Here is a 15,379-nt window from a genome sequence, read left to right on the forward strand (position 1 = left end):
GAAACACAGGCAAAATCCCTTGTCCATGGGCCCCACATCCCCAAACAGAAATAACAAATGCAAAGTGAAGTTTGACACGTGTTTTTATGTACAAACAGTCAACAGTACAGATGCAGTTACCTCCCATTAATATCTGCAGCAAATCCCCTAAAAAACATGAATGGAAACTACTCCTGTGCACAAAGGGCCCCATCCTTCCCTAATCACGTTAACCTCGGGAGGAGCCTGTTCTCAGCCCAACCCTCGTGGAGCCTCCCAGGAAGGATGGGGCACTTGGGGACTAGGTGGCACCCCCTACCCCCTAGAGAGCGGGGGTGACTTGGGGGCATGTGTTGCCTAGGCCCCAGCGAAGCTTCTTCCCTAGATGTGGTCTTGTCAGGCTGTCACAGGGGCGTCCTCCCCGCTGCAGGGCCGAGGCCCAGAGGCAGGAGAAGAGGGCCTAGGAGCACATGCAGACGGATGGACGAATGGAAGGAACCCTGGGTATTCTGACAAAACACACCTGGTCACAACGCAACCCCGGGAAGCCAATGTACCAAGTTCGGCAGCAGGAAAACAGACCTCACATTCCAGGATCCACAGGCAAGCCTTTTACGGGAAGGGACATAAGCACTTAGCACCCACTGCGCCGGCTGGCTCTCCCTATCCCTCGGGCCCGGCCACCGCCCATGTGGAGCACAGCGCGCAGCGCCCGCATCACACAACACAGCAGGCGGACGGCACGCCTTGCACCCCAAGCCAGCCGCCGAGCTCAGGGAGCTCCTCCTGGGCTCGGCCCTGGCAACACAGGCCCCACAGGCTTCATTCAAAGCGACGCAGGTGGTTGTACAGCGACTGGACGTAGGTGAAGACGCACATGGGGTCCGGCTTGCGGCCCATCAGCATCATGTCCTCCACCTCGATGAGGCGCTCACAACTGGCCAGATTCCTACAACACAGAAGCCCCATCAGGACGTCAGGACGAGGGTACTGGCCACACCAGCAGCCCCGCAACACCCCCTCCCCCAGGGTGGGGCCTCCCATGACCCCAGGAGACCTTGGGGGTCAGTGCTGCCCAGACCCCCACACCCAGAAACCCCCGAGTCGGTTTATGTCATCCCTGAAAAACACCTCCTGTTCCAAGTTCCAGTGGAATTAACTTTCACTTCTGTTAGTCCAAATTTTACTAGCGACATTTTAGTGCAAGAATGAAACATCACCAAAACATTCATTGTGTGTCAGGGGCAGTGTGAGGAAAAATGAGCGTGAGCTACAAAATGTAGAGTAAATGAAGAAATAAATTCACCCCAGTGACACATAAACAGTGTTTTAGACCCTTTATGAGACCCACACACAGAGACTCTTCACGGTGACAAGACACACACCTGTGCACGTACTTTCTACCCCGAGATCTTCTCCCAATGCTTGTCTCCCCCCCAACTCTGCTCCCTCAGTGCAGGGCATGAACCGCTCACCTGATCTCGCCACCCGCTGGTGGGTCACCAGGGCCACGGTAGGAAGCTGCCCGCCCCCCTCCCAGCCCCCAGGCCCCAAGACGTGTGCTCTGGGAACCACGGGTCTAGCCTTCAGCCCTGGTGTAGATGCCGCGATGGCTGGGCACTCTCTGGTGGTTTCCCCACCGTCCCCAGCTCCCGCGGCAGCACCCAGAGTGACAGGAGAGGACAGCGGGTGTCCTTCCCCACTCCGCAGCAGAATGCACCTCTGGGGTCCCGAGGTCCCTACGCCTCCCCTGTGACCAAGTGCATGGACTGTCGGGGTTCACAACCTGGCCCCAGCCTCACGGACATTGGGCGAGAACGACACGTGACTGCTCCTGGTATCTGTCCTGCTGCAGGAACCGTGGGGTGCGGGGCAGAGGGGGCCAGAGGGGTCTCCATGCATGCGGACCGCAGGGTGGTTGCCGTTTCCATCACCAGGCCCCGACTTAAGGAGCAAGCACGTGGACGGGAAAGGCCGGACTTCAGAACCTAAGCTGGTTCAGAGGTAAGTCTGCTGCTCAGTCCACGTCCTCGGCACAGTCAGACCCCAGCTGTGCCCCCACAGGCTGGGGGGACGGCTGTGCTCGAAGGAGCTCACACCCAGTTCTGGTGGGTCCCTCGCGCTCCCGGGCCCTGAACACTGGCCAGCCCCCAGCCCCCCTACCAGAAACCCAGCATCACAGCCACATGCACACCAGGTCCCGGCCCACTACCGCCTGCCCGTTGGTCTGGATCCGGTCCTATGAGGGAACCCAGGGGCCCCGTGAGGTCACGGGGGGCTTGATCTCATGCAGGGCGCCCCCAGTGGCCCAGGCTGGGGACCCCTGTGCCTTGTTGCGGGGGAAGGGTTGCCAATTCATGTCCTGGGACCTGCGCGCACCTGCCCAGCTATTGTTCAGCACCCGCTGTGCTCTTTGCCCACCCACTTGCCCGCCAGCCCAGGGCTGCCTCATGGGATCCCAGGCCATGCGAGCTGACCCCACACGTGTGCCAGGCCATCCTCCCTCCCAAGTTAAGTGAGAGTCATGTCATTACAGCCCCAGCGTCAGCCTGGGAAGAGGCTGGAGAGCTGGCCTCCAAACCTGGGGAGGAAGCACCAGTGCTCCCTGCCGTGGGCAGCTCTGCGTCCTCTCCCCACGGGCAAGGGGCCAGTGTCCCCTGACGTCACAGAAGCTCCCCTCCCATTCCTCGGGCTCCTGAGCATCTGGCCCCTCAAGTCTGTTCTCAGCTCGTGTTTCCCTATCTCCGGTGCTAAAAGCGAATCCTCGGGGAATCTTCCTGTCACGTCTTTCCCCAAAGCTACTTGGCTCTGGTTTCCTCACTGAGCCTCTAGGGGCACCTGGGACTCTCCGTGCTGCCTGTCATGTCTCCCCAGCCACCTCTCCACCATCTCACCCCAGGGCGCCCAGGGCTGCAGGGAGCTCCCGCCTGCATGTTTGGCTCCGCCCACGGGCACCCCTGCCTTCACCACCAGGGTGGCCTCCTGGTTGCCACTTCATTGCCACCCCGTTGGGAAGCCACCGCCAAACAGGCCGGGCCCCGGCCCCACCCCACCCCCTCATCCCCCCAGCCCCCCAACAACAAGGGCACCGGCAGGATTCCCAGAAGCCGCACACAGGCTAAAGAACATTCTAGAATCACAATGCAAGGGAAGGAAGGTGACCTTCCACAGTGACTTCTGTAAAACTCTGCGAGTCTCGAAAATAGCGGAGGCCCCTTCTCCCTCTTTAAAATGTTGAGCGTCACCGACCTAGACTGCGGCCTCCCACGTATGCTCGACTCCCTAATCCCCCGACGGTGCTCATAAGATAAGGCAGCTTAACCAAGGCCGTCGCCGCAGGGAGTGGGCACCTCGGCCGCCACAGGGACCCTAACACCCGCCCGCCGCCGGTTTTAAACGAACTCCCTGAGCCCGGCCTGGCCCGGGGGGACGAGGGCTCCAGAGGGCTCCGGAGGGCTCCGGCCCAGCGCCGAGACCAGTCCGTCCACACGGGGCTGGCTGAGGGGCCGCGGGGGAGGGGCTTGAGGGGTTATTTTTACTCCTGTAAAAGCCACTGCGCCCGCGGATGCCAGGTCGGGCTGCGGCCTCCCGGCTGGTTTCACACGCAGACACATGAGCACCACAAATAGCCCGAAGCCCCTTCTGCCGGGCGTAACCCGAGAGCAGGGCACATTCCCCACAGGGCAAGCGGGAGCCTCGGCACTCGAGCACCCAGGGGACCAGGGACGGCAGGGAGCGGGTGCAGAGGGTGGCCCCACGCACCCACCCAGCCCCCTTTGTAAGAAGGCTAGTCTTCCCACTTTCCAAGCCCGGGGGACACCCATCTGGGCCGTGGATTCACCATCCTGTCAACCCTGCATCACTCACACAGACCGGGCCTCAGGGACCCTTGGGGCGGTGGTTATGGGGAGAAGGGGCAGTAGCCACCGTGTCCACAGCCTGGATGGGGTGGGGTGGCCGGCTGACACGTCTCTGCACCTCTTGGCCCTGCCCACACACTCCCTCCCCAACATGAGCTGACTCCATGTGTCAGGGGCCAGTCCGCCCTCTTGTCCGCAGGCTGTGACCCCCGAGAGTCCAGGCCCTCTCGCCACCGGCCTTGCCCCCTGCACAGCCCCACATGTCTACTGGTCCACCGAGGATGCTCTGCCCAGAACGAACACCCAGCACCCCCTCCAGCAAGCAACCCTGTGTCTGCGTCCCCCTCCGAGCAGCCGCCGTCCTCCGGGGATGGCCTCAGGGCCCTGTGAGGTCACCTCCCACAAGCGCCCAGGGGAAGCCACTCCTGCCCACACAGGGTGTCCCCGGGCACCCGCTCTGCAGCCCCTCAAGGCAGGAGAGAAGCCAGAGCAGACCCTCAGGGATAGGCACAATGTTTCCCCTCCCCAGCCCAGGGACACCGGGCCAGGTCTTGGCCCCCTGTCAGCCCGGGGTATGGGGGAAGCTGAAGATCGCCCCCAGGGCCAGGCATAGAAGGCACATGTGCCCCAAACCTGGAGGCTCCGGGAGCTCAATCCTTATCCTGGGAAAGCACAGCCAAAGATGGCTCTAGAAGGCTCCGGCTGCCCACAAGCAGGAGGGCAGGGTGCTCCCCATGATGTAGGACGCAGGGACAACCACCACCCCGGTGGCCCTGATCCCCACCTGGCCCACCCCGGGCCAGGCCATGGCCCCCAGAACTCCAGGCACAGCCTCACCAGCCGGGATGCACCCCAGGGGCCTGCACCAGCACCCCGGGCCTGCACACTCATGGCACCGCCACCTCTGGGCTCCCGGCAATCGGGCCTACCCCTGCAAGCACCCCTCCCCAATGCCCAGCCGCCCCCTGGCTCCGCTTCCCCACAGTCTGGGTCCAGTTGCATAACAGGCTCCATCCAGAGCTGTTTCTGTGATTAGGGTAACAGCTAATCCCCCGCAGCCGAGAAGGATAAGGCTCCTAAAGTACACAGGGGCCCTGGTGACCCTGAGGGGGCCCGGTGTCTGACATGTCCCCTGCGACCCCACCACAGGGGGAACGCCCACGTGCTCACAGCGCAGCCAAGGAGCCCAGGGCCGGGGTCTCCATCCTGCGATGCTGCGGCTCCAGGAGGGTCTCCTTACCCTGCCCTGGCCTCTGGGTGTCCAGGCCTGCTGCAGGCCAACCTCCTGCTTGGGGCAAGGCAAGAACTGGGGGGCTTACATCACAGACACAGAGTTGGCCCTGGGGCAGATTAATGTTTGGGCAGGAAACGGCTTCAGAGGCCTCCCTTCTGCTAACCTTCCCCCGCTTCATCTCCGCAGCCCTACACGTCCTCCACACATTGTCTCCCAGCCCCCCGCTCTCTGCAACCTGACAGCCCACCAGGCCCGTGAGAGGGCAGAGCCCTGGCCCCCCAGCTCCTCCCGTCAGCACCATGAGCTGGTGCGTCCACTGCCAGGCCTGCGAGCACAGCCCAATGCTAGGCAGGCCAGCCCAGGAGCTGAGGCTCCCCAAGTGCCAGGGCTCCCAGAGTCGCCCCCCTCAATGTCCTCCTGACAAGCCAGGCTCAGGACGGCAGGTGATTTCCCATCAAATGCCAGAACAACACCTCCTTCCTGGGGAAGTTTCAAAGACATAGCCCTGAGAGCACAGGCCAGGCACCCTGGGAGACCCCAGCCCACGCCCCCCACCCACCCCAAGCCCATCAGGGGCTGGCCTCCCAGACCGCACCCCGGGGCTTGGGCAGGAGCCACGAGTAGAGCATGTGTGGGCAACCCCTGCAGGCTCCGGTCACACCAGAGGGCCTCACACCCGCCTGCTCCGTGCTCCCCGTGCTCCCCGTGCCCCCCCAGGGCCACTGCCGAGCGCAGGGGTCGCTGCACTCACTCGGCTGTGCTGAAGGCCAGCTCGAAGTTCTTCTGCCGCTGCGAGGGGCTCAGGGCACCATAGTCGAAGGCATCGGGAAAGAAGGAGTGCACCAGGGCGCAGAAGGCCATCCCATCGCTCCAGCTGGAGGAGAAGTTCTGCAGGTCCACATGCTTCAGGAGGGCAGGGAGCAATGCAGGGGATGAGCGGGGCGGGGGCATGGCTTCCCACACACAGCCCTTCCAGCCCTGCCACCCAGCCCCAGGCTGAGGCCCAGACGCTGCTCAGATGCAGACGCACGCATCCCTGGGTTCTGGAGCACCTGCTGTGAAGGCCAGCCCCTGGGGCTGCAGCTTGCCCGCCCCAGCCAGGAGGGGCCCCAGGCCAGGCCCACCTGGTAGCCCACAGTCTTCTTGCGGCACCACTCGAGCAGGAGCTGCTTGATGCTGCTGGCACTGGCCACGCCGAAGCTCTGTGAGCGCTTCAGCTTGGCCCGCACCTCGCCTCTCCCCCTGTACAAAGAGCGCAGGCCAGAGTGGGGAGGCCGTGGGGGCCGCCGGCAGCCACTCTGTCCTCCCAGGGGTCCCCGGGGCCCCCGGACGATGTGTGGGCACATGGCCGCCCCCCCACCATATGGGGCAAGACTGCCCTCCCCCCAGCCAGGGATTGAGGGTCACCAGGTCATCCTGGGACACAGGACTTGAGCCTGCCCCCTGCTCCTCTGATCATCTATCCTAGCCACCCCCAGGGAGGGCCTCCTCACGCCCCACGACATCCCCAAACCCCAAGATTAGGCGGTGTGGCTCAGCAGGCACACGCCGAGGTAACCTCCCTTGGTGAGGGGAGGAAGCCAGGAGTGGGGGGTGTACTTGCCACACAAAGTAGGGCCCCACCCTGCACACGGCACTGGGTACCCATGCCAACAACAGCACACAGCTCCCCCCTGGAACCCAACCCTCAACCCCTATGGTCTCTCTGGGCCGTCCAGACACCAAGGGGTGCCTCTAACGGGGACACCCTAACGGGTAGGGGACAGGGCCTCCTACCCCCCCATCCCCGTGGCTCCCACCCGGCAGGGGTGTCCCTACTTGCCAGCTGTGTCCTGCTCCCACTTCTCAAACAGTGCCTTCCGGGCCTGCGCTCCCGAAGTGCGGGGCAGCGTCTGCGACCTTACCAGCTCCCGGCGCCGGGCCTGCAAGGTGGCCGGTGGTGGGGGCGAGGGGGGTGACTGGGGTAGCATGGCCTGCGGTGGGCTGAGGAGAGAACCGTGTGTCAAGAGCAGCCTGGCCACACACAGGTCCAGGGTCCCTCCTGTGGAGTGATGGGGTAGGGGGCCTGCAGCAGAAACACAGGAGGCTCTGCCCGCCACCCTTTGGAGGTGCCCCAACCTGTGGAGCTGGTTCTCTGGCAGCATCAGTCCAGAGTGGAGGCCAGCCCACGACAGGGAGGGACAGCAGTCCCATAATCACCCCTTGGCAGGTGCCAACTCCTGGGGTGGGGGTGGGGGTCCTCCCAGGGCAGAAGGTGACCCCAAGCCAGCCCCAGGCCCCCCTCCACCCCCACTGGACAAGACCCCTTTTGTTTCCTCCTCAACAATCTGCCAGAAAGTCACAATTTTCCTTTCTCATGACAAAAGGAGCCCAGCCAGTCCCCTGCCTCCTCACCAGCTCCTCTCTGCGCAGCTGGCCTGGGGGCACAGGGACAGCTGCCAGCGGGAGGGGCCTTTCCAGGTGCCTCCCTCGTCCTTCTCCTCCCCCCTTCCACCTCCGTCGTCCCCCTAGAAAGCACCCAGCTGAGGGAGCCCAGCCACGGATGAGGACAGCCTGCCACTGCCTGTCCTCTGGGGGGTCAGGGACACGGCCTCCTGTCCTCCCACAGCCCTGATGGGAGGAGGAGTCCTCCACGGCCACATTTCTCCACATGACACCATCAGAGGACGCCGCCCCACTCCCCCGTAGCCTCCCAGCCCTAATCTGGCCCCACAGCCCTACGACCCTGTGACCCTGCAGCCCTATGACCCCATGACCTTGTGGCCCTATGACCCTGTGACACTGTGGCCCTACGGCCCCACACCCTGGCCCTGGAGCTCTGGGTCAGCTCAGAAGGCACCTGCTGGTGGCCTGGGAGCCCGAGGCCATCCCCACAAGCATCCTCACCCTGACCCACCTGTTGCTGTTCCTGCCAGCAGACGCTGCCCCATAGCTGGAACTCGAGCACGGGGCTGGGGGGTTCTTCTCTGTGGGACAAGCAGAAAGAGAAGTAGCCCCGGCAGCCATCCTCCCTTCCCTGCGCCAGACAGGCGGGTGCGCTGGGCTTAGCCATGGCCCATGGTCAGGGGAGGAGCACAGAGAGAACAGGTCCCATCTGTGCTCCCCATCTCAGAGAGCGCAGCCCCAGCCCTGAGCTGGGGACCCACATGGTATTCCCAGAGCCCAGGAGCATCACCAGGGCACAGGCTGTGGACAGGCACAATGGGGCTGTAGGGCTCCAGCTCTTTGGGGTCTGGTGCCACCCCCCACCATGTGCCCTGCCTGCCCTCCCACCTGGATATAGGGTTGTCCCTAGGTCACGCTCTCCTGCTCCTACCGCTGAGTGCCGCAGTCCAGGCAGTGGTGGCCTCACTGGGGCTCAGGCTGAGGGCCCCCAGGACAGCGGCAGACGTGGGCGACAGAGCCGCGGCCGAGGTCTCCCCTGAGAACTTCTCAGGCATCCGAGTGATGGCCGTGACAGGCTGATGAGGCAGCCCCAAGGAGAGGCTCACGGGGCGAGGCCGGGGGGGCTCTGGTGCTGGGAAGGTTTCGGCAGCCTCGGCAGGTCCATCACCCATACCTGGAGCATGTGACCCTGGGGGGCGGTGCAGGTCAGCCACAGCGTAGGGCCTCAGAGCTCCCCAGCAGGATGCTAGCCTCCTGACCCCCCTCCCACCTTCTCCAAGAAAGCCTCCCAGGTATCCCTCCCTGGGGACACCTCGACGCTCCACCCAGAGTCCAGGTCTGGCCCCAGCCGTCTCTTGGTCAGCTCAGGACACCCTAGCTGGCCTGTTGGCTGCTCCATGCGACAGGCTGCCTAGACCACTCCTCAGGCCCTGTTCGTTTCTCCAGCGACAGAGAAGCTCACTGCCTCCCGGGAGCTTCCATCTTCCACTGTGTTTAAAAAGTTCTTCCACTTCGGGGCAGCCCCTCTGACTGCTGTGGTCCAGGGTCAGGCGCTCTCTGGCCATGGACGCAAGCCCCCAAGCCACCCCTCCCGGGCCACGGGCCCCTACCTGCTCCTGGCTGGTGCCCATTCTCGATGATGCCAGGGTCCGAGGCCTTCCTGGCATCCGCCTCACCGGCTTCATCCTGGAAATCCACGCTCTGCGGAGACACCGCCACCAAGGGGGCTGTCAGGCAGGCCAGCTGCGCACCCTCAAAGTCATCATCTAAAGCCTATCCTTGCCCGGGCAGGGGGTGGGGGCAAACACACTCCAGTTTGAGAAGCAGCCCCCGGAAGACACAGAAACAGGCCCAGGCCACATGGCAAGCTGGGGCATCCCAGCCCCACTGCTGACCTCTGGGACCCCACAAACCTGCCCCAAAGTGCCGGACACCAAAGGTCAGGACCAAGGGCTCCGAGGTGCCACGTGCAGAGTGGCCCGGCTCCCTCCCAGACCTCTCCCCAGCTGGGGGAGCCTGGCCCCTTGGTCCCAGTCGGCGGGCAGCTCGGGCCCCTGGTCATAGCCGGTGGGCAGCTCCGCCACCTTCATGGGGGCTGCCCAGGCAGAAGCAGAAGGGGTCTATGCTGACCTCGGGCACCAAAGACCTTTCATGGGACCCAGGGTCATGTGTCAGCCTGGAGTCTGAGGGCTGCCTGGCTCCCGGGGGCCCCTCTGTCATCTTCTCTGCGTCACAGCAGAGCCAACACCCCCAGCCCCCAGCCCAGCCAGTGTCCTGGTCGCACCACCAACCCCTGTGCTGCTTCTCGGGGGAGGATCATGCCCTGTCTGGGCCCATTTCTCCGTCGGAGGCAAGGTGGCTACAGAAGTCCCATCCAGGCCTCTAGCACGGGTCAGGCCCTTTTTCTGGGCTGTTCCACATAAACCAGCTCACTGGGCGGATGGAACCAGGGCCCAGGGAAGGGACAGTCTCCTCCGCAGGGGCCTGGCCACTCACTGCGAGGGAAGTGAGAGGCGGGGAACATCTGCCCAGCAGAAAGGGGATGCGGGCTGACGGCCACTGGGGCTCTGCGAAGACGCTGGCCGTGCCCTTCCACAGACGCATCCAAGCAAGGCCCCCAGAGGAGTGACAAAGACCATCCTGGACCCCAGGTGGCACAGCCCGTCCTGTGGGCACCCCTCTGCCAAGCCAGCCTGAGAGCCTATGCCTCCAATAGACCTCCTCCAGCTCAGTGGGTCAGGGAGGCCTCCCAGAGGTGGCAGCGCCCATGCCCAGTCTGCAGCCAGCCAGGGCGATGGGGATAGGAGCCTGTTCCCAGCACAGGGACTAATCCGTAGAAAGAGGCTTCAAAGCACAAAGTGTCCCAGTCTGTGGCCAGAGATGCACCACACAGCCCCCGGGGCCAGTCCACAGGGGACACGGGGCATTGGCTGGGCCACACAGAGGGACGCAGAGCACTGGGGACGTGAACAGACATGGAGAAAGGGCCGACGCCTCCTGTAAGCCTGGGCTGTGGATCAGAGGGACGCGAGGATGAAGGGGGGAGCGCCGGTTGGGAAAGAAGGACGAGGTCTGACACACATGGCATGTGAGTCGTCCCCCTCACCAGGGACCTGAGGTCAAAGCACAGCTGGCGTATGGGCCTCACACTTGAGGAAGGAGGGAAAAGAGGCTTCCTGGGTCCCGAGCATGGCAGAGGAAGAGCTGGCCAGGGGCTCACAGGCGGGACCCTGGACAAGGGGGGAGGCATCCACCCAGGAGGAGTGGTTAGAGGGGCGGGGAGATGTAAGGGGGGTGTCAGGAGGGTGGGCGTGCCCACAAAGGCCTAGGGTCCAGGAAGGGGTCGTGATGAGCTCCGGACAGTGCCTGTTGAGTTTAAGAACTGAGTCAGAGGGTGGGGACCTGGAGGAGAAGCTGGGGTGAGCTTTAGCCATGAGGGGGGCCCAAGGGGCTCATCCACATGGAACAGGTGGGGTCCCTGCAGAAGTGAGAAAGGATAGGACTCAGGAGGATGGGGCAGGGGGCCAGGCCCACTCACAGGCACAGCAGGGAAGGGGGCACCTGCCAGCACCCCAGGGCCACACGCTGGCTGGCTTCAAGCCAACTCGGAAGGAGAAGAAACAACCAGTCCACCCAGTGCCCCCCCGCTCCTGCCAGCCCTGGGGTCTCTGTGTCCCCACCACCACCTGCCCTTGTCTGGTCCAACCGGTGCCACAGGTCCAGGGAGCAGCTGGGAGGGACAGGCTGCTGGTGAACCTGTTTCCCAGGAATGTGGGTCTGGGGGGGCCTAGGTGCCTGCCCCTGCACGTTGCAGGGCCCCCAACCGGTGACGTGGGGGCGGGGTGTTGACCGGCCAGATTCCCTCCCGTGGAGCGGCCAGACGGCAGCAGCTGGGGTGTGGGCTGAGACCAGACGCCCAGGGTCCCCTGTCCCTAGCTCATGGGGAGGCCTCTTCAGAGACCACCCCCGACCTCATCATCACACAGCCCAGCAGCATGATGGTGGGGGCAGCGGCACCTCGACTCACACGGCTGGCTAATGGAGCCTGTGTCCAAGGCGCCCAGGTCTCCCGCCCCAACCTGACAGTCGTTCCACAAGGTGCTCTGGCCTCCCAGAGAACAGGGGGACAGCCCAGCAGGAATGTGCCCCCCAGAGCCTGGGGCAGGCCGAACCCCAGACCCCTGCACCTGTTGTGGCTGGATGAGGGGAAAGAGATGGGTGACAATGGGCAACCACCCCAGCAGGACCTCTGTACAGCCGGGGCGAGGGGCCCCTGTGTGCTGAGACAGGAGTCACCAGGGGCCTGGGGGTCGGGAAGTGGTCCCCAGGAGGCGGCTGGTGCACCCCAAGGTACCCCTCTGGGCTTTGTGTTCAGAGGAGCAAGCCCAGGCCTGGGAACACGGTGCAGGAGGCGCAGGGTGAGTGACTTTGGGGACTCGGGAAATACATCGCTCCTGCTGAAAAGGTCATACTGACTTAGTGGGGTGCAGGGACTTTCAGGGGTTCCTCCTGCAGCCACAGCCCCCTTCTGACCGTGGCCCCTCCACCCACGCTCACGCTGGGTTCTCCAGACCTAGTACAAATGCGTCCCGAGGGCAGTGACCTCTCCTATTGCGTCTGGAGAGGAAGACTGATAAGGGAGTCTGGTTTCTCTCGCAGGCAGCCCAACTCCTGGCAGTGTCCCCAGGGCCTGCAGCGCTTCTGCCCGAGGACGCGGTGGCTCCAGATATGCCGGGGACACGTCCAGGGGACAGCTCCTGCCCAGGTGCCTGGCCCAGCCCAGCCTCAGGCTGCCGCTACACACGCTTGTGAAAGGATCCGGCTGCTCTCGCTGTCACAAGCGCCTGGCCAGTCCAGCCCAACTGCTTCAGACGCAGAGAAACTGAGGCCCAACCCCAAGGCCTCACAGCAAAGGTGACAGGAGCAGCTCCTGCCTGCGCTAGGGACGCGGGCCTCCCACTCCACTGCCCTGCCCTCTCTGTCCTCCTGGCACTCCCCCCGCTGCACCTCTGTCTTCCCACCATCGTGCAAGGCCAAAGGTACATGCGCCCAAAAGCGGATAACTCCATCAACTCTCTCCCTCTACATTCAGGGGACGTTGGTACACTGAGCATGACCCACCCCCTACATTTGCACCCAGCACTTTGAGATAGCAGGAAGCAGAAAGTTCCCTAAATCTCACTGATGGAAGAGGGGCAGGGTAACAGCAGCCCTAACTGGACCCTTATCCCGTGACGCAGACTCGGGGTAGCCCAGGGGCCCAGCCCGAAGCCGACCCCTGTCAGTGGCCAAGCCCCCATCGCGGGTCACACCCCAAGAGCAGGGATGTGTATGTGGCTCCATGCGGCCCCGTCGACCACCAGAAACTGGAGGGAAGCCCATGTCCACACGCCCGAGACAGGGGCTGCGTGCAAAGTGGGGGCCCGCATGGCTTCAGTTAAGGGGATGCTGACCCCCTGGATACCTGGGCCATCCTCCACCCACATGCTTCCCGCAGCCGCAGCCCGCTGTCCCACCAAGTCTCTGCCCCCGTGCCCTAAGAAGCCATAGCGTTCCTGCAACCCAGCCGCTTCCTCCCGGAGGGCTGCCCTCCCGACCTCTAAGACAGGGCTCCCACTGGGCTGCTGGGTACCTGACATCACCTCCACCCAAGGCTCCAGCCTCAACTTCTCCTGTACAATTGCCCCGAAGACCTGGCCCACTAAGGGCTTCGGCTGCAGGCTCTGCCCTGGTACCTCCCCACCATCCAGCCTCCACAGATCCGAGCCTCCGACCACTCTGGGGCTGCCCCTCGTGCTCAGCATGACCCAACCACAACCCAGCACCTCCAGCAGCTCCCCGGTGGCCAGGCTCCTGCCTGCACCCAGACACCCCCTCACCTGGCTGATCCCTCCCCAGGCAGCCGCAGGTCTCTATCCACCCAGTCCAACCCCAGGTCAGACTGTCTTCTCTCCCAGGGCCCCTCATGTACCCCAGCCTGGGTCCAACCACCCTGCACCCTGCCATCTGTCCTTGCGGGAGCTTGCAGGTGGCTACAAGGAGGACCCTGTTCCCCCCTGCCCAGCACCCTCACCCTCCCTCTCCACCCCATAACCAAGAGGACCAGCTCCCCTCAGGTGAGCATGGCCAATTCCCATGGAAATAGACGACTGGAGAGGCCCATGTATGAGCAAGTGTGTGCACATACATGTTTGTATACACATGACCCAGACATTATTCTTCTGAAACCTTGGGCAGCTGCTGCCACAAGCAGACAGGAGCACATGAACTCAACTTCAGAAACAGCTGATGACACAGTTTACCAGGCACGTGTGAGCTCACGGTGGTGACTTTACACCACAAACGCGTAGTGAGTTGTGTTCACAGGACAGAATTAAGCGTGTCTGTACATCCAGGACTTCACCCAGAGCACTGCCACCACCATGGGTTGAAGAATGTCTTGCCCCCCGGGTACCAAGTCCCCAGGCGGCCTTCACAATTCTCTCCCCTCTCCTCTCATTCAGTTTAGCTCTGTTGGGCCTGCACACACGGCCCCCAGCCCACCTCCACCTGCGCCAGCAGCAGGAGACGGGGCTGGGACGCCCACTGGGAAGTGGCTCCCCCCTGGGGCCAGCTCCCACCCAGCATGGCCCCCTGGGGGCCAGAGCTCATCTGCTCCCCCTCCTCCTGGCCCCTTGAGGGACAGCCCAGCCCACTCAGGAGATCTGAACTGAGGGACTAAACCAAGGAGGGGCAGCAGGTGCAAACGAGTCACACCCAGACCCTGGAAACCCAACCCCAGAGCACATGCCTGAGCAGAGTGGAAAACCCCACCTAAGAGCCACTACACACACCATGGAAACCTTCTCCCGGCCTCTTCAGGGGGCCCCAGGCTCAGGGTAGTGCCCTGTCCAGCCGGCCTCCCCCACCCCCGCGCGGGTACTGACCCCAGGAAGCTAGAGACTGCCATCTCTCCTGACCCCTGCCGGCTCCCCAACGCGGTCGCTGGACCACATAGTGTCCTCCTGGCGACCCCCTCTCTCTCACACGCAGGGGGTACTGAGTTCTCAATCTGGGTTAATTAATAACGAGAGCCGTCAGGCCTCAGTGAAGCGGGGGTGCAGGTGGGGCAGTCGGGGGCTGCTGACCATTCGGACTGGTCAGGGGCCCTGCCTCAGCGCCATGGGGACAAAGAGGAGAGGGAGATAGAACAGGGCCTGGCTCCAGAGAAAGGCGGGGGCCCGGGACAGGTGCAGCGGGCGCCCCGGCCCTCTCCTGCTGCGGGTGGGGGCCGGACCCCCGCAGCCCCCAGGCCAGAAGACCACGCACTGGAGGCGGAGGGGCGGCCCCGGGAGCGCAGCCCTCCCACATCCCCCCGCCCCGGCGCCCTCCCTCCCCGCCCCAGGCTCACCTGGCCACGGCCGGACAGCGAGAAGGTGGCGTGGCTGGCGAAGCGCGCGGAGCCCAGGCGGGGCGCGCGGCCGGGGGCGGCGGGCGCGGCCGGGGGGCTGTGCGTGCCGGGCGAGCCTGCGGCGGGGGCCTGCCCGGTCCCCAAGCCCAGCGCCTCCACCTGCCGCGTCAAGCGCTCGAGCTGCGACTGCAGCCGCTGGTTGTCGCGCTGCAGCTCGGCCACCGTGCGCGCCAGCGGGCCGGCCAGGCGCAGCGCCTCGGCCACGCGCCTCTCCACGCCGCGCTGCAGCCCCTGCATGTCCTCGTGCAGCGCGCGCACCGCGCCCTCCAGCGCCGCCTCGTAGCGGCCCAGCGCCTCTCGCACGGTGCGCGCCTCCTCGGCGTCGGGGCCGGGCTCCATGGCCCCGCGGGGCACGCGGGCCGAGCGCGGGTCTGCGGGGAGAGGACACCAGCGCCGCCGCTGCTCCGGGCTGCGACTGGCCGCCGCCGGCTGGGTTCGCGGGAGGGGCGGAGGGAGGCGCGGGCGGCCCGG

The 15,379-nt window shown here is 64.5% G+C and overlaps 1 protein-coding gene across 1 annotated transcript; it reads right to left on the reverse strand.

The window, feature by feature from the left end:
* Positions 1-65: 65 nt before the first annotated feature.
* Positions 66-15,262, reverse strand: SMTNL2 (smoothelin like 2). Its single transcript, XM_077893182.1, has 8 exons — positions 14,849-15,262; positions 9,069-9,159; positions 8,390-8,647; positions 7,970-8,039; positions 6,892-7,056; positions 6,198-6,315; positions 5,825-5,976; positions 66-928 (listed from the first exon to the last, which is right to left on the reverse strand). The coding sequence occupies exons 1-8, from the start codon at positions 15,245-15,247 to the stop codon at positions 802-804; spliced, it is 1,380 nt and encodes a 459-aa protein (XP_077749308.1). The 5' UTR covers positions 15,248-15,262; the 3' UTR covers positions 66-801.
* Between the last annotated feature and the right edge of the window lie 117 nt (positions 15,263-15,379).

The sequence above is a fragment of the Canis aureus genome, chromosome 3, assembly GCF_053574225.1.
Source record: "Canis aureus isolate CA01 chromosome 3, VMU_Caureus_v.1.0, whole genome shotgun sequence".
Lineage (NCBI taxonomy): Eukaryota > Metazoa > Chordata > Mammalia > Carnivora > Canidae > Canis > Canis aureus.

Excerpts from the sequence above, each read along its gene's own strand:
- SMTNL2 (XM_077893182.1), bottom strand. The coding sequence starts at position 15,247 with ATGGAGCCCGGCCCCGACGCCGAGGAGGCGCGCACCGTGCGAGAGGCG. Across the intron at positions 8,648-9,068 it reads TGGGCACCAGCCAGGAGCAG|GGTCACATGCTCCAGGTATG; the intron begins GTAGGGGCCCGT and ends ACCGCCCCCCAG. Across the intron at positions 5,977-6,197 it reads AGAAGACTGTGGGCTACCAG|CATGTGGACCTGCAGAACTT; the intron begins GTGGGCCTGGCC and ends GCCCTCCTGAAG.